This window comes from Acomys russatus, chromosome 31, assembly GCF_903995435.1.
Source record: "Acomys russatus chromosome 31, mAcoRus1.1, whole genome shotgun sequence".
In the NCBI taxonomy this organism is placed as follows: domain Eukaryota; kingdom Metazoa; phylum Chordata; class Mammalia; order Rodentia; family Muridae; genus Acomys; species Acomys russatus.
The window spans coordinates 30,714,289-30,736,630 of record NC_067167.1 but is presented as its reverse complement, the minus strand read 5'-3'; the positions used below and the strand labels follow the sequence as shown (position 1 = coordinate 30,736,630).

General features: G+C 37.0%; 1 protein-coding gene across 1 annotated transcript in view; it reads left to right on the top strand.

Annotated features, from left to right (window-relative positions):
- Nav3 (neuron navigator 3) overlaps positions 1–22,342 on the top strand; it is a 291,149-nt gene that overhangs the window by 104,323 nt on the left and 164,484 nt on the right. The window contains exons 4-5 of the mRNA XM_051139705.1: positions 3,850–3,922; positions 6,753–6,936. Of these exons, the coding sequence (XP_050995662.1) occupies positions 3,850–3,922; positions 6,753–6,936 (257 nt within the window). The remainder of the gene's footprint in view (positions 1–3,849; positions 3,923–6,752; positions 6,937–22,342) is intronic.

The window sequence follows — 22,342 nt, the reverse complement described above, 5'->3', positions numbered from 1 at the left end:
CTACTTGATTAAATGTTGGCAAAACAAGATGGAGACAAAGCTGATGTGAGATCTAAAACTAAAGAGGCTGTACCACTGTCTCCCTTTCTTACCATTAAGCACTCCTATGATGGCCACTAGTCTGTGGTGAGTTAGGAATTCTGACCCTGAGGTGTATAGTGCTAAGTGCTTTATGTATAAGTCTTCTCAAAATACTCACAGTAATGATGTGACACCTGAGTCTCATTTTATTTTCTAATTTATTTATTATTATTATTATTATTATTATTATTATTATTATTATTATTATTATTATTATTATTTGGTTTCTTGAGACAGAGTTTCTCTATGTAACCTTGGCTGTCCTGGACTCACTTGTAGACCAGGCTGGTCCCAAACTCACAAAGATCTACTTGCCTCTGCCTCCCAAGGGCTGGGATTAAAGGTGTACACCACCATGCCCAGCTTCATTTTATTTTTTACATTGAAAGGGGCAAGGCAGGATAACCCCGTGAGTCTCCGAGCTATGGACACTCTTTGAACTTTTTTTTTTGTTAATCCCCAAATATAATGGTGGCAACTTTTCTCAACACATCAGCCTTTATAAGATATCAACTAAGGATGGCTCTTACGTGCTTGACTGACTCACTGCCATTTCTGTTTCTCAGTGCTCTGCCTGTTGCCAGCAGAGTCTGGTTTTCTCCTTTCAAGACAATCTTTTCAATTCCAGACTACAAATTCTTCATTAACTTAGATGGCAAAAGAGCCAAACCTGAACATTTAAATTAATATTGTTGGCTATAACAACTTGTATATGATGCTAAGTGGTTTCTTATTAATTTATTTAAAGAGTCAACAAAAATACACTGATTATCTGATTTGTTCCCATTGTTACATGAAGTTGTGGGCAATAGCATATGTGAGAGTGAGGTGTCTGTTCTTGTCACCTGTGAAGATGAATATAGGAAAATAGACTGCAGTTATAGGACATCTTAGGACTGACTCAGCAGTGGAGAGTCAATAGTTGGTTGACATGCTGAATTTTATTACAAATAATCCTGTAAGTTATGGTTTGGTTATTTTTCTACTCTTACTGAAATGGCCATACATGACTGAGGCCTAAAATCATGGAGTCATCGTCGACTCCCCAATTTCCTGCAAATGCTACAACTTTCCAAGAGACATATGTGAAAATATGTGCAGAAGCAAGTTGGTCCTCACCTTACCCCTTTTCTAAAATATCTCTTTTTAGTTACTTAAAACAGACAAATAACAGATATTTTATCCTCATATTGTTAAGTCCCTTTTCAGCAAACTGAGAAGCAGATAATTTATCCTTATTTTCAAACTGAGGTAAAGTGCTGTAGAAAAAACTGTTTTAGGTATTCTAAGAAAAAATTCAGATTAAGCATGCTTCAATGATATCCCAAATTCTGTAGCAATGGATACATAGACAATTGATATATACACATGCACATACCTGCTAATTATTTCTTATATCGAAAGAAGCCGCTTCCAGCATGCTGATATCTCTAGGCTATCTCAGTCTAACGTTCACAGCCATGGCAGTCTCTGCATGTACTATTTAGCTTTCCTGTCTTTAGTTCCTATCCTTTGAGCATCGCAAAAATGCATTATTGGTTTTTTTTATTCATTTGCTTATCTCTATGATAGCTCTGGGTGTGTGCTGCTGTATTTGTAAAAAATAGTAAAACTAGGTTAAATTTAGGTTAAGAGTTACAATCTAGATACAAACTGATACATAGCCCCAACTTTATAGTCCCTTTTTTCCCTGGGAGTCTGGTATGGGGATGAGTGTGATTTTTCTCCATAACAAGTAGAGTTTGGATTAAAAGACCACTGTTGTTATTTTTGTTTATCTCTTTCATTCATGAATACAAAGACATATTTGATACCTTGTCTTATTTTCTCCTTTATTCTGAAAGCATGCTCTGGGGTAGTCATTGCATACAAAATGTTATGCTAGGGGCAGTAGAGATGGCTCTGGGGTAAGGACCCCACACTCCTCTTGCAGAGGTTAAGAGTTCAACTCCCAGCACCCATGTTATGTGGCCGCCAATTGCCTGCAACTGTAGCTTCCGGAGCATCTGATGCCTCTGGCTTCTGTGGGCCCCTGTGCTCTCATACACATAACCTCACACACATACCCCCAATTAGAAAAAAAGCTAGTGTACACACACACACACACACACACACACACACACACACACACACACACAATCTCATGCTAACAACACTAAGTAAATGAGAGTGCATGCTTATGAAGCCTCAGCAAGCATACCTTGATTCCTCCAATCAAACTAAAGGAAGGAGGACACCTACCACTCTTCTCCCTAGTACCCTGTGATGGTCTCTCTGGCCAGTGAGCTAGGCCAACAGAAGGCAAGTCTCCATGACTCTCCTGTGTCCACCCCTGCCAGGCCCCAGCCCTGGGATTGCAGTTGTCATGACTACCTTTGACTTTTTACTTAGGTCCTGAGGATTTGAACGTAGTCTTCATGCATGCACTGAAAATGATTTTACCCATAAATCCATGTCCCCTAGTCTTTTCCTCTGTTCTTATTTCATCCATTTTCTCATAGCAAAGCAATCTGGGAAAGGGTATGGTGTACATTTCTATACAATACCCTCCCCGAGGACTCAGATGTTGATGATGGAAAGAGAAATATTATGTAACTCTTTGGTCAACTTTTTCAGCTCTGTTTTTACAATGAAGTACTTTGAGCAGTACTTTCTTATCAATATATATATATATATATATATATATATATATATATATATATATATATATATATATATATATATATATTCAAAGCAAATGTATATGCCTTGGCTTTATTTCTGAGCAAAACCAAATAGCCCATTGAATACTATGACATAGATTTCCTTAACACAAAATTATATTGAAGAAAGAATATAGTGTGCACATTTGTATAGATGGATTATTGAGTATACTGTTATTTTCCAGAGGCGTGTCAGCCTTCTTGTGATACTGAGCCACAGAGGATACTGTTGGGGGATACTAGCAGAACCTTATGTGTGGCTTTTGATGAGATGTTAATAAGACAGAAATTAATTCCGTGCCTTGTTGTTAACTTTAAATATTTTCTTTAACTTACCATGCACTGTTTTAAAAATATTTTTTAAAAACCTCACAATCAACTGGAAACTTCTAGCTTTAAACCATTTTCTGCCTGACTAGTCTGTATAATTCCTTGACCAACATTGTGTCTTTGTTGCTACCTCATTTTAAATGTTCACAAGCTGGCTGTCATACCAAATCAACTACTTAAAACTAATTCACATTTTCCTTTTGAAATAAGTAAATAGTATTTGCATTCAACCACAGGCTTCCTCAACTGTCAAGAATGCAAATGCAACTTTTAAAAGAATGTGTGTCTATGGTTTAGAATTTTTAAATATGCCTCATTTATTTCGTACACCAGCTTTTTAATCAAGCTTCAGACTGTATTCGGTATCCCACATCCTAATATTCTAGTAATTGCAATGCTGCAGTCTCATCTCATATGGATGTTTTCATTGAGACTTAGTTGTAAAACACAGACCTAGTTTTGTGACACGTAGGTGGGTTGCTATGATTCAAGAATGCCGTTCTTGACTGCGCTTTTATCAATTGTTCGCAAATACCACAAGTGGACAATGCAAGCTTTATGGTTGCTCTGTATTCAGCCAAGATCATTCTAGTAAAACTCTGATAACTCTCTCTAGAATGAGATGAATGTAAAGTATTCTTTCTTTTTCTTTTTTTTTTCCTTGTTTCATTCTCTCTCACATCCTTACTGAAGAGTGATCCTCTAAGTGGCCTTCTCACTGTTTCTCATGTTGCAGATTGAAAATGTTGATGTCTGCCTTAGTTTTCTAGCAGCCCGGGGAGTAAATGTTCAAGGTCTATCTGCTGAAGGTAAGATGCTTGTATCACTGTTCCAAATGCCATCAGGAGTTCTGAAAGAGTTTTGATAATGTTTGAAATGCGCTGTTGTCATGAGGATCTCCTTAGTGAATGAAGGGAGTTTACCAATGCATAGGGCAAATATGATGGCTAGTAGCAGTAGTATATGCCTGATTTATTTAAATATTTTTGCGTTTTCTAGAGTTGCTCTTTGTGTCCATGTGTTGGATGGCAGTGAATCAGCATAGCACTTATATATTATTATTAATACAGAGATTTTTAATTTCATAAATAGATGGATAGGTGACCGTGTCAGTCCTGGTAACACATGTGCATAAGTGCCGGTAAATAGTATAATTCATGTACAAATATTTTGCCAATAATGTTTCTATGATATGACCAAGGTAATAATAATAGTCAAATATGTATACATTTGTGTAAGAGACAATAAGCTCTTACTTAAATGGATAGATTGACATATTAGTAGGCACTAATTGTAAATATTTTGGAAACATTAGAGGTTAGATTGACATTTAACTTTAACCAAAATCAAATTATACTAAGTTGCAATATGCCAACATGAAAAGATATTGAACTGGTTTTCTCATTTGTTTCTCTGTTCAGAGACTTTCTCTCTTCCACACACAAAGGTAACATCTCTGAAACTGTAACATATATAACACAGCCATTGCCATAATTAAATGCAATGGTGTTTCTGTTCCTATGTTCCTCCACCATCATCCATCACTGCTACACAGTCTTTTCTTCTGGCCATAGACTTTATTATTAAATTTAATATGAAGTATCATACTTATTAACATGATATAAGAAAGTTTTTGTCTGACTGGATTTTTAGTGAAATAGCTAGTCCTAAGTAAGAAATAAATTTAAAGTATTATTAGGAAATAATTACACATTTTCAAAACTGTTAATAAAATCAACTACAAGATTTTTAAATAGTAAGTCCTTTGAGACTTCCACTAGTGACAATAATTAGGAAGCTAGTATCTTTAATTTTCTAATGGACACTAGTAACATTTTAACTTTTCCTGCAATTAATTTGCTTTAAAAACCTTTTCTGTCACTAAAATTACAAATATTGAATAGTTTTAAGTTTTTAAAATTTTCTTGCCACTGGAATAGAGGAGTTGTAACTTTCTGCAATATAAAACATTTAATAGAATTATCGTCCTTTCTCAATTTTCTCCATATTTTAATTTTCTACTATGCTTTTATATTTACATGAAACACACACTATGATGTATAATTTAATTACATATTCAGTGGTTATTAGGCTAATATAGGCTAATAGGCTAACTTCTGGTTCAGTTTTCTTAGAATTTGAATACAATTCCTCCCTGACTTGATTTTACTGTATAAGTAGCTAAAAAACAAACAAGAAATGTTCCTATTGTTCATTTTATATCTTTTGCATGTCACCCAGTAATTTTTATTAATACAAACTACAGATATTGGTTCCTCTTTTAAAAATATATATGCATTGTCAAAAAGGCATTCTAAATTAGGCATACATATAATAAGACTGGAATGGAAAAAATATTTTGAATAAGATCACTTACATTTATAGGGAGAAAAATATCACTATTTTCTCACTGTGTATTCATTGATTGAAATGACTCTCATACAATATGGAAGTTATAAGGAAAGTCTAAGGTAGAAAAAGGATCAATCCAAGGTACACCTTAATGGATTCGACTACATTATAGTGTCAGGGTTCGCTTATAAGTCATCAGTGAGCAAAACCTACAGAGCTTGTTAGTTGTTCTTAAACTCTAGGAGGGGCCATGACACCTCAGGGGAGAACAAGTGGCCAGCAAGTTTTATTTAGATATAACTACACAGGGAGCCTCATTTTGGGTTTAACTTATATCACTTTTTCTGTTCACAGAGTTATAACTTCAGAAGAAAAAGGGAATGGGAACACAGGGACACGGAGCAGGTGTTATGAGAGAACAGTTGGAAGGGGAAAGTTAGTGTAGACATGCTCAAAAGATTTCATGTACTTGTATGAAATGTTCACGGTTACACATATATATGTATTACATTTTAACTTTTTGCTGTAGCTTAATTTGGATATCTAATTCTGTTAGACAGCACTGGAAAAATCTCATACAGAAACCCTATATGTTTCAGTTGATATTTGTTAAATAAGTCCCTTCAGGTTATGGGAGGTAATCGATGTTGTTCAGAAGCAGATAGCATAAAATAAACGGAATGCTAATGTGTAAAATAATAGGCATTTCAACTAAAAATTGATAGGATCTATGCTCCTGGAGACCTGTCCATACTTTAAATACATACATTCATGGTGCGTGACAATTTGGAAAGAATGTTGGTTGCTCTAAACTCAATTTGAGCTTATGAGATGTGCCCAGGGCCCCAGTATTTGTAAGTGGAGATGGTGGATATTTAAGTATCATCATTTCTCCATGGCCAGGCCTATGTGGGCAACGGCTCTGTGTATTTGGGAGGGAAACAGTGTTGCAAAAGCAAGTGGTTCCCCGAGGGCAGCGAATGTATCCTCTTCCATGAAGGAGGAAAACCACAACCCATGGCGCATCTCCGTTTAGTGGGATTTGTTCCTTCTGCCCCCTGCCCCCCTCCTTCTCTCTGTGATATCTCAAGCCATTTGGTGATGTTGGCAGGGTTGAAAGGTTCAGATTCAACTGAAAACTGTGAGTAAGAAGCCCGACTTGTATTTTTAGCCTCATAGATCTGGGTTAAGAGAATTACATCGAGACTTCTATTCACACGGGGAAAAAAATCAATCCGATTTATTTGACCGTGTTTATTCTTTTTTTTTTTTCCCCGTTTGGTACAGAGATAAGAAATGGAAACTTAAAAGCCATTCTAGGGCTGTTTTTCAGTTTGTCTCGCTACAAGCAGCAACAGCACCATCAGCAGCAGTATTACCAGTCCTTGGTGGAACTTCAACAGCGAGTGACTCATACCACCCCACGGTCGGAAGCCAGTCAGGCCAAAACCCAGCAAGATATGCAGTCCAGGTAAAGAAGGGAGGCAGAGAACGCATTGGGAATGGGGTTGTTTAGACACAGTTTGAGTCCCTACATTATTATGTGTTTAAAATTGTGCTCATGTCCTTTTATTTTCATGTGACCCAGATACGTGACACATGGAAGAAAGGCCCAAAAACCCTTCTCTCAGCTTCTGACAAGAAAGGCCTATCATATTTTTAGGACACACACTTTTGTGTATTTTCTAATGGTGACTTTTGTCTACCTAACCCTATAGGGCGTCTTTGGTGGAAGCAACGTGGTGTGGCTTCTCCCTCTAGGCAATTGTGTTAGTACTAACAAGGTGCCTTTTGAGACCTGGTATCCTGAGATGTATTACCTTTCATTGATAGTTTGAGATAATTAGATCTGTCAAAAGTCAAGGGTTAATATTCACCTTTAGTGTTTGAGAATATACTAATATTAAAGATTGTGCATGCATCTGTATGTGTGTACGTGCATGCGTTTGTGTAGCTTGAATTTTGGTCTGTGTAGGTACAGCCTAGGTGATGGCGGCAGCAGGGGTGGGGTGGGGGGAATGGGAGCGTTTGGGGGTTATGGGGGTGGGGGGCTGCCTAGGCAAGTGGAATCTGAAAGGCGGCCCAGCAGGAGGGACAGGCAATAGCCTCTGGTCAGGAAAGCATCGGGCAAAGTTTTCTAACTGTTCAAGCAGCTGCAACTTGCATCAAGGTTATCTAGGAAGACTGCGCAGCGGTTAGGAGCTTATGTGTAAGTGGACCAAGTTCAGTTCCCAGCACCCACATCAGGCAGCTCACAACACCAGCAACTCCCGTTTCAGTGATCCAACTGCGTTGGGCCTCTGCAGGCAGCTCTGCTTGCATGTGGCACACATGAAAACCACATAAACACATATATACCCATAAAAATAGACAAAGCTTAAGCATTTTTGGGGAGAATCGTCTAGGGTGGTGTTTTTCATCTGAGGTTATCTAGTCGTCATTATCATCACTTCCCCCAAGTTATGCATTTGGCGTGGAAGTCGGTGTTTGTTTGGCTAGCCAGTACTGTAAGCTACCTTGTGTGAAACAACAGAAAAGAACCAACAAGTACAATTTTAGCTAACAGTGTTCATGTCAACTGATAGCTTTGTTGCTGAAGAAAGATAGGATATGTGTGTTAATTTGTTCTGGTGCATAGATAATGATATTTTCCTGAAAAGGGAAAATGTAAACATGTACTTTATCTTTGTTGAAAAATACATAAAAATATCAAACATATAAATATTTAATTTTGTATATTTTCAAAATCACACTTAAAATAGAATAGTATTTAACTAATCTTGGTTGTGAACATTCAGTGTTTAACAGAAAATAATTTAAAATTTCAAAACAATTTTCAAAAGCCATTCCTTAACGTCACGTGTTTGACTCCAGAAATATCAGCCAACTTTGCTGTGGACCCACTGTCTTATTTTGTGCTTTTATTTTTCTGTATGGATGTAAATTCTATCCCCTTTGTAAGATGATTTGCTCATCAATTGCATAATTTTACCAAAATGCCATGTATTCCACCATTCATGGAGTGACGAGTGCAGTTTTCATTATTCTGAATTCAGTAACATGGATAATCTCTGTTTATTAAGCACATCTTGGCTTTCCATGATGTTTAGTGAAATTGTGCCAGAGCAAATGAGAAAACAAACAAGACAAAATCGAGCAAAACATGATAGCGTGAGTTCCTGGATCTTCCTGGTAGAAGAAGAAGCAGGAAACCTCGTTCATCAGTTATCAGTTGTATGTACATGCTTGGCAATGAGACCTTTCTTACTACCGACAGCAGAGATGCTTCCTGGAGATTGATTTAAGCAATGTGAATGGATAAGAGGCAAGTAAAGTAGCAGGCAAATTATATAAATAATGAGATTTTGTGCAAAGCAGACCGACTCTGAAGTGACAAAACATCATCTGTCAGGTTTTCCCTTCCTCTGTTCTTATGCCTGCCGTGCAGAGTTTCTTTCCCAGAATTCCCTGCTATTTAGACCATTGTAGGATAAATATCTCTTTTCTTTTCTTCTTTGTGGGGATATATATACTTTGAGATTATATGTTATTTTGAAATATAAATTGACTGTACTCATAACATTCTGGGAGAGAGAAGTTATTTTCAGTTGTAAGGGATTAATAAGTCCTCTTTCTATAGTTTTTACTTAAGATTGGGTAAACTTTTAATTTTTATTATGCTAACTTGGGTTTAATTGGCTTTTATTCAAGTTTTATTGTAAAGTACTTGGATAAAAATAATCTCACACTAGAATTAACCATACTTAAGTCTATACATCTCAGTAAACTGTGTGGCTATAACAGTCATTCTGAAGCTATGGGGACTCATAGTTTTTTAATTGACACTTAATACATCTCTTAGTATACCTGCTTTCCTAAGTATAGGACTCATGACCCTGATATAGTGTCTTAAATGTCAATGTGTAAATAGTTAGATACACATTTCAAAAACTAGAGTATTAGGTTTCAGTCATCACCATTCATTTCTATTCACATGGATCTAGTGTCACTACACTTTATGTGAACTTACTATAAAATTTTTCCTAAAGCAACCCGGAGTAGTAACATATATAAGAAGGCAATAGAGGATCTGTCTGTTAAGATCAAGATAATAAATACATCAAAACTATGGTCACATTTATCTTTATTGATGGAGGCATGAGTCTTAAATATGATTTATGACACATTTGTACTGATTTCAAAGGTTTTTTTTTTTTTTCTGGCTGCATGGTTTAAATGAAAATTTAATGTATTGTGAGTAGTGAGCAAAATTTTTTTCTTTGTAGACTAACAAAAATTTCATAGGGCACATTCACGCAGCTCAGTGAGAGTGATTTCTACTTTGTAGTCTTTATTTAATATCGTAATTGTGTAGATGTCTACAATAGACACTAAGAATTTTGTTTTATTTACCATTTTGATAATAATTCAACGTGTTTTCATAACTTAAGCAGCTTTTACCTAAGCAAACAACTAAAGATTTAATCACTAAAAGCTCACTTTTAGAATTACAGATGAGATTGGATCCTCAGTCCAGTCATTCCAAACTCTGAAATCTAAGCAGCTTCTGTATTGGCTATTTTACTCTTTTTGTAATAAACAAACCCTGATGAAAACAACTTAAAGGAGGAAGGACTTACATTGGATTGCAACTTGAGGTCAATCCCATGATAGCAGGGAAGTCAAGAAGCTTGAGACAACTGCTCACATACAATCCACATCAGGAGCGAGTGAGTGATGGCAGTGACAGTGCTCAGTACGCAACCTCCATTTGACACAGTCTGGCATCCCAGCCCAGGGATTTGTCCCACCAACACTTAAGACGAGTCTTCCTACACAAATTAACTCAAAGGAGATCATCCCTTACAGACATGCCCAGAGGCTGAATAATTATTCAGAGATTTGCTAGGAGACTGGTCCCCCCTGTGACTCCATTTGCTTTCAATAGGCAGTGCTCCCCAGCCTTACATGACATCCTTGTCAGTCTCCTTACCTGCTTAAAAAAATGTGATGCATGCCTTTAATCCCAGCACTCAGGAGGCAGAGGCAGGCAGATCACTGTGAATTTGAGGCAGTCTGGTCTACAAAGTGAGTCCAGGACAGCCAAGGCTGCACAGAGAAACCCTGTCTCCAAAACCAAAACCAAAACCAAAATGAACTAAAACAAAAAACTAAAAAAAAAAAAAATTTAAAAAAAAAAATAAATAAAATAAAAAAGAAAGAAAGAAAGAAAAAAGATGTAACGTCAGAAGATTGTGTAGAAAGTCATATGTGGATGTATATAACACCGAGCCTGCCTGGAAAGTACTCCATCCCTGGTTTGAATCTTGCATGGTCCTCAGTACTGGAAGCTTAGTCCATGTTAATAACCTGCTTTTACTCAGGCTAATGTTCCCTTGTGGAGCAGCTTGGCTACAGCTCTCATTGGTAATTGGACTGTCCTTTAAATACTACAGTCTTCCCATGCCCACTCAGCCTTGAGTTTTCCGTTACTTTTCTTTTTTTTCCAAATTCTAATCACCTCTAACTTAAAATTTGTGTGCATTCTGTGTTCATTATTTCCAATGCCACCATATAAAAAATAAATACAACAACAGATTATTTTCCACTTCATACTAAATTTTTAATGAAATGTAACAACAATTCTGTGTTATTCCTCTCTCTAATTTAGCCAGGAAATGATATATTTACATTTGTAAAAACACAGAAAGTCAATTATCATGGGTTCTTTGAAAGTTGATGCCAAAAAAAAAGTCGAGAAAAGGATGTCCTCCCTTCTGTCCCAGTTTCCTGGTAAGTGAAGGCTTTCATGGGACATGCCCCTTGGGCTAGTATGCAGATATAAGTGAGTATATACCATTTGACTCTTTCTGCTTCTGGGTTAACTCATTCATTATGATCATTTCTAGCTCAATCCATTTATCCACAAATTTCGGGAATTCCTTGTTTTTAATAGCTGAGTAGTATTCCATAGTGTATATGTACCACAGTTTCTTTATCCATTCTTCTACTGATGGACACTTAGGCTGTTTCCATGTTCTGGCTATTATGAATAAAGCTGCTAGATGAGAGAAGCATGGGAGAATAGCAAAGTAGAAGGATCCAGAGGGTCCTAGAAACCTACAAGTAGAACATTATGATAGGCAGATTTGGGCCCAGGGGTCCCACTCAAACTAAGGCACCAGCCAAGGACAATATAGGCGGTAAACTTTAAACCCCTACCCAGATCTAACCAATGGTCAGAACATTCTCCACAGTTGAGTGGAGAGTGGGATATGACTTTCTCACGTACTCTGGTGCCTCACATTTGACCATGTCCCCTGGAGGGGGGGACCTGGTGGCACTCAGAGGAAGGACAGCAGGTTACCAAGAAGAGACTTGATACCCTATGAGCATATACAGGGGGAGGTAATCCCCCTCAGGAACAGTCATAGGGGAGGGGAATAATGGGAAAATGGCGGGGGGGAGGGAAGAATGGGAGGATACAAGGGATGGGATAAACATTGAGATGTAACAAGAATAAATTAATAGCCGGGCATGGTGGCGCGCGCCGTTAATCCCAGTACTTGGGAGGCAGAGGCAGGTGGATCACTGTTAGTTCGAGGCCAGCCTGGTCTACAAAGTGAGTCTAGGACAGCCAAAGCTATCACAGAGAAACCTTGTCTCGAAAAACAAAAACAAAAACAAAAACAAAACAAAACAAAACAAAAAGAATAAATTAATAAAAAAAAAAGTCGAGAAAAGAACAGTTGATGACAGCTCTGGGGATCGTGTGAGTCGGGGGAAGTGGAGTGAGAATGGTTACTGACACAGGCACACAAAGAAGGAGCAATAATTTCTGATGTTTTACAGCTCACAGGATAACTGATCGAATATTTCAAAACAGCTACTAGAGAAGACTTTGCATGTTCCTAACACACACAATGATTTCTGTCCGGTATGATAAGCATACCATTCACCCTAATCTAATCATTATGAGATGAAGGCAGGTCCGGAAACCTCACACTGTACTCATGCACAAATTTACAATCACGGTGTGTCAACTTAACTGCAAATGCTAAAGGGGACGCACTGAAAACAGATTTGTAGTTATAATTTCGAAGCCTCTAAAAATTAAAACCTTATAAAATCATCCACTTAGCACAATGTTAATTAAAATACATTTTGCGTTACTCCTAACACTCAGCAATCATTAATCTCAATGTGGCTCTTACAATAAACGGAGATTATTCGGATGGCTGGAACGCCATGCTTTTAGTGCGGTGGACCGTGTGTCATACCCTCTCTTACTATTCCATATAGATTCTAGCTTAACTGTCTTTTCCCATGCTGTGTATGAGACTCACTGCTTCTGGCATTGCAGCCTGGTCCACAGTTGTTGTTTTTGTTTCTTATTCGGGATGTGATTCCTGCATTCAGAATCTGATATACAGATTTCCAAGACTGTTACCATCTGGAACATTGTATACAAACAATAGGCAGCATGAATGAAATTCTTTTGCTTTGTGATGCCACTGACAGCTGAAAGCCATTCATGACCATCACTCCTTTCTTCTGTGTTATGTTTTGCTTTAGAAGAGCTAAAGAGGATAGTGGATCTAGCATTCAAAAAGGTCACACATAACTTACAATTAACAATATAGTGTATTTATTCAGTTTTAAATTAGAGTCTAATAAATATATTGATATCCTGATAATTCTAACAAAAAATATTCCATCTCGTGGCTGGAGAGATGGCTTTGCCTTCCAGAGGACCTATATTCATTCCTCAGCACATGAATTCAACCAGTAATACCAAGTTAATGAATGGATTAGGTATCTGTAGACTCTCTTGTAAGATATAGTAATCAAGAAGATGATACAATATTCTATTCTAGTTGATATGAGTTGTTAAGATGGTAGTAAATGGGAAAGATAATCTTTTATTTACCAAAAGAAGGTTCTCTCTCTCTCTCTCTCTCTCTCTCTCTCTCTCTCTCTCTCTCTCTCTCCTTTTTTATTCAGATGGAAGGAGGGATCCCCAGTCAGGGTTTCTCTGTGTAGCCTTGGGTGTTCTGGACTCACTTTGTAGCTCAGGCTGGCCTTGAACTCACATCAATCCACCTGCCTCTGTCTCCCAGCGTGCTGGGGTTACAGGTGTGCGCCATGCCACACTGCACCCAGCTGAAGAGATATTTCTTAAAAGTGGTCTTTTCATTTAATTTCCATTGAGATGATTAAATGGCTTCCATCCCTACTATCAGAGTATTATTGGTATTCATCACCCCACACATAAAATCACACAAAGAAATGAATTATACCTCATAGAACTGAAATGCAAAAGCACTGGCTATGAAATAGACTTAAGGAAATATATAATTTGGTGACACATGTGCTGAAGGTGTGGTCTTTTTATGTAGGAAAAAAGAAACTATTTTTGAGAACATGGGAGATTGTCCCCAGGTGGTCAATTGCTATTCCCAATTTTTTTTTCAGAGAGCAAGTAACAAAGCCATCTACTTCCCCTGTGGGTGAAGTTGCTCTTACAGAACTCCAGGTTGATTGACAGCACCCCTGGGGATGTGCTGTGAGTTCCCTAGGAGGCCTCTCCAGCTCCATGGACCCTTGCCACACACATTGCTTTGAGTGTCCTCTTCCATTGAGGATATTTGTTTTTCAGGGCCACTCTTCCTGGAATCATTTTTTTTTTCAGAGAGATGCACTCCAAAACTGGGATTCTTTTCAGCTTCTTGTCCCAGGGTTATAAATCAGGAAATGTATATAAGGAACTTTAATTTAGGATGACAGGGAGGCTTCGGTAACTTAAGCCCTCAGGAACCTGGTTTCAATTAGTCACTTTACTCAGTTCTGTGTTGTGGTCTATAGTGTGTTCTTTCTTAAGTCAAGGACTCAAAGCTTTCAGAAAAGGGAAGCAAATAGGAAAATTTATGAATCTTAAGAAAACAAAAGCAGAATCTTTTCATCCCTACGCACACATAAATGAAGGGAAATTTTTCTTTTATGGCATTGGGAAACCAAGAAGATTGATGGTATTAATATTAAAAGCAAAGCCACATATGTGTATATGTGCACACACTCACATGTGTACATGCACAGAGACTGATGCAAGTATCTATAATGCATAAGTTTTGTTTGTGTTTATGTGTCTACTCTAATATTTAAAGACTGGGCAACCACAGGTACTTCTGTTGCTCTGAAGACACACATCTCTATGGCTTTGGTTTTACAGAGTCATCCCATGTGAGTTTCGGTCTTGCCTGGCAATTGCTAGTAGAGTGACATGAATGAGACGTTAAGCTGCTCTGGGACTGGTGTGCCCATGTGTAATGTTACATAAGGTTGTAAGAGAGACTACATGAACATACACATATACATACATATACATACACATAACTACATTATGTGTAACAAGCCTACCTATGACAACATGAAGCACATAATCACCAAATATGCCACTTTCATCTTTTCTTCTTCCACTTCCACATCACATCTCAGGCATCATCGATTATGCTGTTTTATTGGGAAAACTGTCCACCTCAACTCTGCTTCCCCTTGTATCACATCCTCAATTGATCAAGTCCATTCTATTTTTAGCATTTATTGAGCTTGTTAAACTATATGGAAGTAATTGTATCTCTATAAATAACAAGAACTTAAAAATACTCAGCCCTTCCTATACTCAGTATAATGACACACATATTTAAATCTTTTAGTAATGTATCTTTTATAGTTAATATAATATTACTTTACCATTAACTTTTTGTTCATTGTCTTTTGATTCACAGTGAACAATCTTACCAGTTAATTTATCTAATAGAAATTTATTGAGCTCTTATTATGTCCCAAACAATCATGGAGACATTGACAATATGGCACAGAATAAATTATATGAAAAGGAGTTTGTAGTCATGAGGACCCCATCCTAGTATAAACTGGAATGGTTTTTGAAAAAATGAACAAAATATGTCATAATCACTTGACAGGTGAAGAAAAATAAATTAGAAAAGTGGAAATTAGCATATAGGACTTATATTTTTACAAATATGAGTAAAGATACTCATGAAAGGCCTTGCCAAGTGATGGCACTGGCCTACTAGACAACTTACTGTCTTATATCTCAGATGCTGTCAGTTTTGTTTTGAGATGAGAAAATGGCCAGTTGTGATGGAACTGGAGAAAGGAGGCGGTGGAAGTGCAGGATATAACTTAGAGAAAGACAACGGACTCTGCCTCTGGAGTTAGGACTTTTGCTTTGGCCCCTGGCACAGTGGGAAGCTACTGTGTCCCTGGAGAGAATTAGGAACAGGAGTAGTTGTGAAGGTGCCACTTGGTTACATTGAGTGTGGACAGAGGATGGTGATGCAGACTCATGGAGAAACCTTACGCTGTATGGGAGATGGAGACAGACAGGTGAGATCTCTATGTGCTTTGAGGGCAGTGTCAGTAGGGCAAACAGACAGATTTGCAGTGGAATTAGTGACCAGAAAGGAAGCTCCAGAACTAGCTGTGAGAAATAAGATGGTTCTTTGTGCTGAAATAAAAATACATGTGGAAGGAGTGGATTTGAGAGTGATAAAGAAATTCGTTCATTTGTCCACATATCTGTAAGGACACTGGGATTGCAAGAAGCAGATATAGTTTATAGATACACATTATGGAGACAGTATATAGTTATAAAACCCCGTGAGACTGGATGCTATAAATCATCAAAATCTATGCATGGGGCTCACTAAAGTTTAGAGATCAGAGATATGGTAAGTCCTCAAAGAGGAAATTTAAGAATCAGATTAGAAACTGGGACCCAAACAGAAGAACTTGGTATCCTAGGAAGAAAACGAGGAAAATATTATAAGAAGAAATAATGACAGATGTCATATTTTTTTTTGATATCCACCTTCCCAATAGTCTATGTATGTGTTCTTTCATTTCAAGTCATCGCAGACCCATGTGACACAGGTGCTAGCTAACCTTACTTTCCAGTTAAGGAAATTGAAAATGGATAGCCCAGTCTAGCTTGGCAAAGTTTCACAGACACTAATCTTATAAGTCGATTCTAGGAAATGTTTCCCAGAGGTTTGCTTCCTAAATATGTCATCAGGAACTCTACTGCTTAGAGCCTTGCAGGCCAACAGGGCAAGAACTGCAGGGTGGCCCAGGAAAGGCAACTGACTGACGGTGTCATTTAAGTCTGTGTTGTGGTAGCTACATTGGCATCTGTTCAGCAGGAATTAAGATGAGGGACAGGAGAAGAAACAGTGTTATTATAAATCAGAAGACAGGAAAAGAGAGATACCACTGCCATTCACCTTATGTCTCTAGCTTTTTCAATGGTTATCTTTGCAAGCTTAAATAATGAAGCAACATCTTTAACTTTTTCAGTATTTTGAGAATCCTTTCTCCTCCCATCACATAAAATATGGTAGAACACTTCTGCTCAGTTTTCCCTCATCCACGTATCCTCTTTCCTTTTCTTGTTAGGTGAGGTTGTTTTGTGATTTTTGTTTTGTTTTCACTGCTCACAAGATTACTATCTGTTTTGTGAATTGTTCTCACATGTTTCTAGTATAGATTGGCTTGAAAGTTGAAACCAACATATTATCTGTTTGATATTCAAAACAAAGCATAAATATATTCAGAATTTAAAAATATGACTCTTTCTTTGTCAAGCGGTTTAAATATCCACACAATGTTTGATATTTGTTTAAATTTGAGAATAAAATTAGAGACAACTTTACAACCCTTTGGGGTGGACCGTTTCAAAGCAGCAAGGGCATCCCTGCATGCCAGCATTTTCTTCAACATTCCTCTACCTGTTTTGGTTCCCCACATCTTTTTTTTAACAAATCCTTGCTCGTTGGGAGCTCATGGCCTTTATCCATTATCTTTGAAGTTATGGACTTAACCCTTTACTAGTTCCATATCAAATGGCATCATATTAGAGAAAAAATAATAACAAATACGTTTGAATTTCAGAAGGTATGGAGACAATCATTATGGGTTTTAAGATTTTTGTTTCCCAAAATAACAATCATTTAGCCAAGTTTCCTACATTTAAAAACTAATTATTTTCTATATGCTGGCCTTTTAAAGAACCTGTCAATATCTATATTTGTGTGTGTGTGTGTGTGTGTGTGTGTGTGTGTGTGTGTGTGTAAGACATGGTCTCATATCGTCTAGGCTAGTCTTACACTCATGTAGCTGAGCTCTTTACCTTCCAAATGCTTGGATTTCAGATACGTGCAATTGCAACTGAGTCTGTGTCATTCTCTAAAGGGTGAATGGCATATTATTGTAGATCGAGGATACAGGGCACTTATGTTATTCATACCTTTAAAAAATGTACCAGGGGCTGGGCAGTGGTGGAGCACGCCTTTAATCCCAGCACTCGGGATCTACAAAGTGAATCCAGGACAGCCAAGGCTACACAGAGAAATACTATCTTGAGAAACCAACCAACCAAACAAACAAAAAATGTACCAGGGGAAGTTTTAATGACTTATTTATATATTTTATAAAAATTTTCCCCACATATTAGAAATTTGGGTTCAATTACCCCTTATTTTTTGTTCTCAAATCAAGTATATTGACTTGATTATTTTACTTAAAATGTTATATTTTATAAATTTATTACATGATAATGTTTTCTCTTGAATGACAACTCAAAATGGAAAATGCAACTATCTGCAAAACTGTAACAATTCTACCTGTGTGATCATTGCACCACACTTCTATCGTTAACTTTATATGGAAAACAAAGCTGTAATCAGAGGCCTAGTGAGTGAATAAAGAATCTAACCTAGAGGAACAAACCATTAGGAACTGAAGCAATCTCACCCATGAGAATTTAATCATCTGTCTCTCGCCTCACAAAGCCCAATTGCAGTGTTTTCTTCTTGCTCTCCTCTCCGCTCTTATCTTTCCCATTGTTTGTCTCCAAACTCTTTCTGATTAACCTCTTTGTACTGTAAGTTGTATTTTACACTAGACCTAACCATATTTTACCATGAGAAATATTTTGAAACCCAGCCATTATTTATTCGTATGAGCTCACATGTGCCAATGATCATATATACTCAAAATAACTTGGAAATAGCCCAATGGAAAAAGCTACAAAAGTAATCAAATCGCGGGTACCAGTGTTCAGGTCAGAGGCAGTCTCTGCTCTCCTCTCCCCTTCTCCATGTGGAGAATGAGCTGTCCATCAGCTATATCCAAATTGGGGTCTAGGTTCTCTGCTTGCAGTGTCCTGGGTTGGTGCATCAGTTTGTGTAGGGGAGGGAAATAGGGCAGAAGAGGGAGGGAGGGAGGAACAGGAAGATAAGAGTGAGGGGATCAGAATCGAGGTGTAATATAAATAAATTATAATTAAAAAGATGAAAAAATTATAAATAACAAAATTTTAAATTCCACATGCAGATATTTTTACTGAAAGTTTTGTTTATTTCTTATTGTCGAACAGTATTTTACAAAGCAACAGTTTTAATTGTGGATTTGTATTTTATGAATAAAATTACTTTTGTTATTGAAAATGAAAAAAACTACAAAAGCAGTTATGAAAATTTAGAGATATAGATTTAAGCAATTATTATATAAGTTTGATAATAAAGAGTCATTTTCATGAACAAACAGATTACTAGGTAGTTAGTAAATATACGCCATACTGACTACAGTGCCTTTTCAGTCTCTGGAAATATTAAGCCATCATGTCTCATTAACCTTGCTGGTCTTTGTCCATGTTCATTTATTTTTTTTTTTAATTAAAAAAATCTTAATCCATTTCTAAATTTTGCTTTACATTTAGGCGGTCGTATTTAAGCTCTCAGCATCTGAGATGCAACTTTATTATGTGCTAAAAATTACATATTAAAACAACAGCTACAGAACAATAGAGGATTTTCTAGAAGCTGAGTATGAGGGAAAGTCTTGCAGGAAATGTGATTGGAGATGACTCAGGAAGAGAAATCCGAGCCTTGCTTCCTGAGCTTCCTGTATCTTGAAGTTCAATGCTCCAAAATAGCAAATGACTCTGTGCTGCATGACCTTATGCAGGGATCTCTCTCCTTAGTCTCTGGCTTGAGATGTCACGCAAGTGGGCCAGGCAGGTGGCCTCATTAGCTGGCTGAAGTTTCACATAAGGCTAGAGTTGTCATTCGTGCCCGGGACATACTCCGCTAATGGTTGACTTATTACTGTAACGTGACTCAAATGCCACAAGGATGTTGATTCAACCACTCAGCTACTAAAAAGAAATGTGTGGTGGAAACCAAGTTCTTGATTCATTCGTAGTTTAGCAAATTCCTGGCAAAACTTAACCATGTGTCCATAGTATTCTGGCACATACTCTGAAATGCAAATAATAGTAAAAATGTCTTCTGTGCTTTTTGAAGGAACATACACCGCTTGAAGATACAGAAGATGGGATTGTTGAAGCTGTTCGCTTTTTCACAAGTTGTTAGTTTGTCAATTATCAGTTTATGAAAGTTTGCAAAGGTCTTGCAAAGGGGGGACCTTTTATAATAAAGGAAGATTCTAGATTTTAAAAATGATCTTTAAATCTTAATTCTGAATATATGACTCAATTATATTGAGTTTCAATCATGCCTATGACATGCTTGAGCAAATCCACTCCCTACTCTCTTCAGATTACAGCCCCTTCCCCACTTTTCCGTCTTAAATTTTTTTTAACCACATTGAATCCCCTTAGCGCTGCCTTTAAGATCATGGGTGTAAGGTCACCTACTGAATCATACAGCCTTTCAGGGGCCACATCCATGAAAAGAACTTGTCTTTCCTCCCTGGCACCTTCAGTTGCCAATAGCTTTCCAGCTATGGCTCTGGTTTTTCTCAATGGAAGGAGTATCGCGGGATTGCTCTACTTTGAAGTTGGTCCAGGATATGATAATAGTTAAGACTGAGTAAGTAAAACAAACATCAATTTATAGTTGTTGGGAATTCTACATCTAAGGAGCTGAGACCTACTTTCTGGACATGGAGGAAAATTGCTCTGGGGTATTCTTAGTAATGGAGAAATAAACTCTGGCAGTCTCAAACATTAATGACCAAAGAAATACAACTGGGAGAACATTCATTTATTCATTCTGCACTAAATTAGTTTTTTTTTTTTCCTACCCGTGAAAAGCAAAACAACTTAGACAAGCAGCCTTGGTGACTGGGTAGACTCTATTTCTATTTCTGGTTTGCATGGTGGGTTGATTACACATTTTGATAGGAACAAAGATAACACAATAATGGAACCACGTAAAGGGAAAGAGAAAGCAGAAAGTGATAAAAAAGAGAAAGTGCATCTTTGGCTTTTGAAGTTTTGAGATTTTATTAGGGCTTCTAAATGTTGGTGTCTACAGCGTTAGTCTCAATTTATAAAAGTGCCAGGGATAATAAGTGGACTTAACACTTAACAATGTTTCCTAAATGAGACAAGAAAAGAAGAGAGGCTTACTGAGGGAAAGTGTAGAAATAAGAGAGAACTCGGCGCAGGAGCCTGGAGGTCACAAACATGAACAAATAAGGAAATTTAACAGAGAGAGGATCTTTTACTTATTCGGCACTAGAACTGTTTTGTTTTGTTTTCCTACCCATGAAAAGCAAATTGTTTTGTCAAGGAATGCCTCATCTTCTGAGGTATTTTATCCTAGCCCTTTCAACTGTTTGTGAACTTTAGAATAAGAACTCTTTATAAAGACATAAAACTTGTAGAGATATAATTTATATATATGCTTTATTTTTATTACATATCAAAATATTTTCATTACATCTCTACAGAATAAAACAGTACACAGTGTTAAGGTTATGGCACTGTTGGGTTATATTGAGAGATTTAAGAGTTACTTTGGAGATTGTGGTTCTTAGGTACCTCTTGGAGAAGTGCCTGATGATTTATTTTAGGTCAAGATCCTTTAGAGGTTCATTTTGCTAACTTCAGGATTTAATAAGAGTAAATAATATCCTGTAATATTGGGAGGGATGCCACTTTAGAAACCAAGAGCCATTTTGAAGTCTTAGACATCTATCTAACTGAAAGGACCAGACATCAAACTGAAAGGACTATACTTGTGAACCCTTGAGTAAAAATAATTTAATATCAAAAGTGATTGGGTATGCAGCACAGGGTGACAGGGGCATTTTTGAGAAATAAACAATGTTCTGTTTTACACGATTCATCACAATTTTAGCCCCTCTAAGAATTGCTCAGCATTAATATTAATTCCATTACATGTTAGTCTCATTTTCTATAAGATGTATTTGCCCCCAGACACTCATTTTAAGGAATGTGTAATTAAATTTCCATAACAATTATATGTACTCAAGGTTATCAACCCTTTCACTGATGATGGAGCAGGCAAAGAGAGTAGGTATGTGATGAGCCGCAGTGCTTTGCTCCAAGTCTGAGTTATGAATGATGTGTTACCTCTTTACTCCTGCATGTTTAGCTGATTCATTCACAGTGAATATTTCACATATCGCTCTTTGCTCACATACCTGTATTTCCATGCTTCTATATCTAAGCTTGAAATAAATATAAATTCCACTTATATATCCAACTATACATTTTATTTTAAAAAACATCAATTAATAAACATGGTTTAGGGGCTGTCTTCTGTAAGCAAGATGTCATTTGTTGCAGTTTATTAAATTAAACCTTTTGAGTGTTGTGTCAGTACATGGCCAGTGGTCACTAAGCCCCTTTTCATGATCCATACATTGTTTTATTCGTGTATGCAAATAATCTTATCATATTGAGCCTCATACTCCAATAGTTCTGTGTCTTCTTCACTTTAAAAACTTATGAATGGAAAGCTTTTATCTTATTTATTCATTAATTAGCAGCAACATTTTCTCAAAACATTTATGTACTTTAT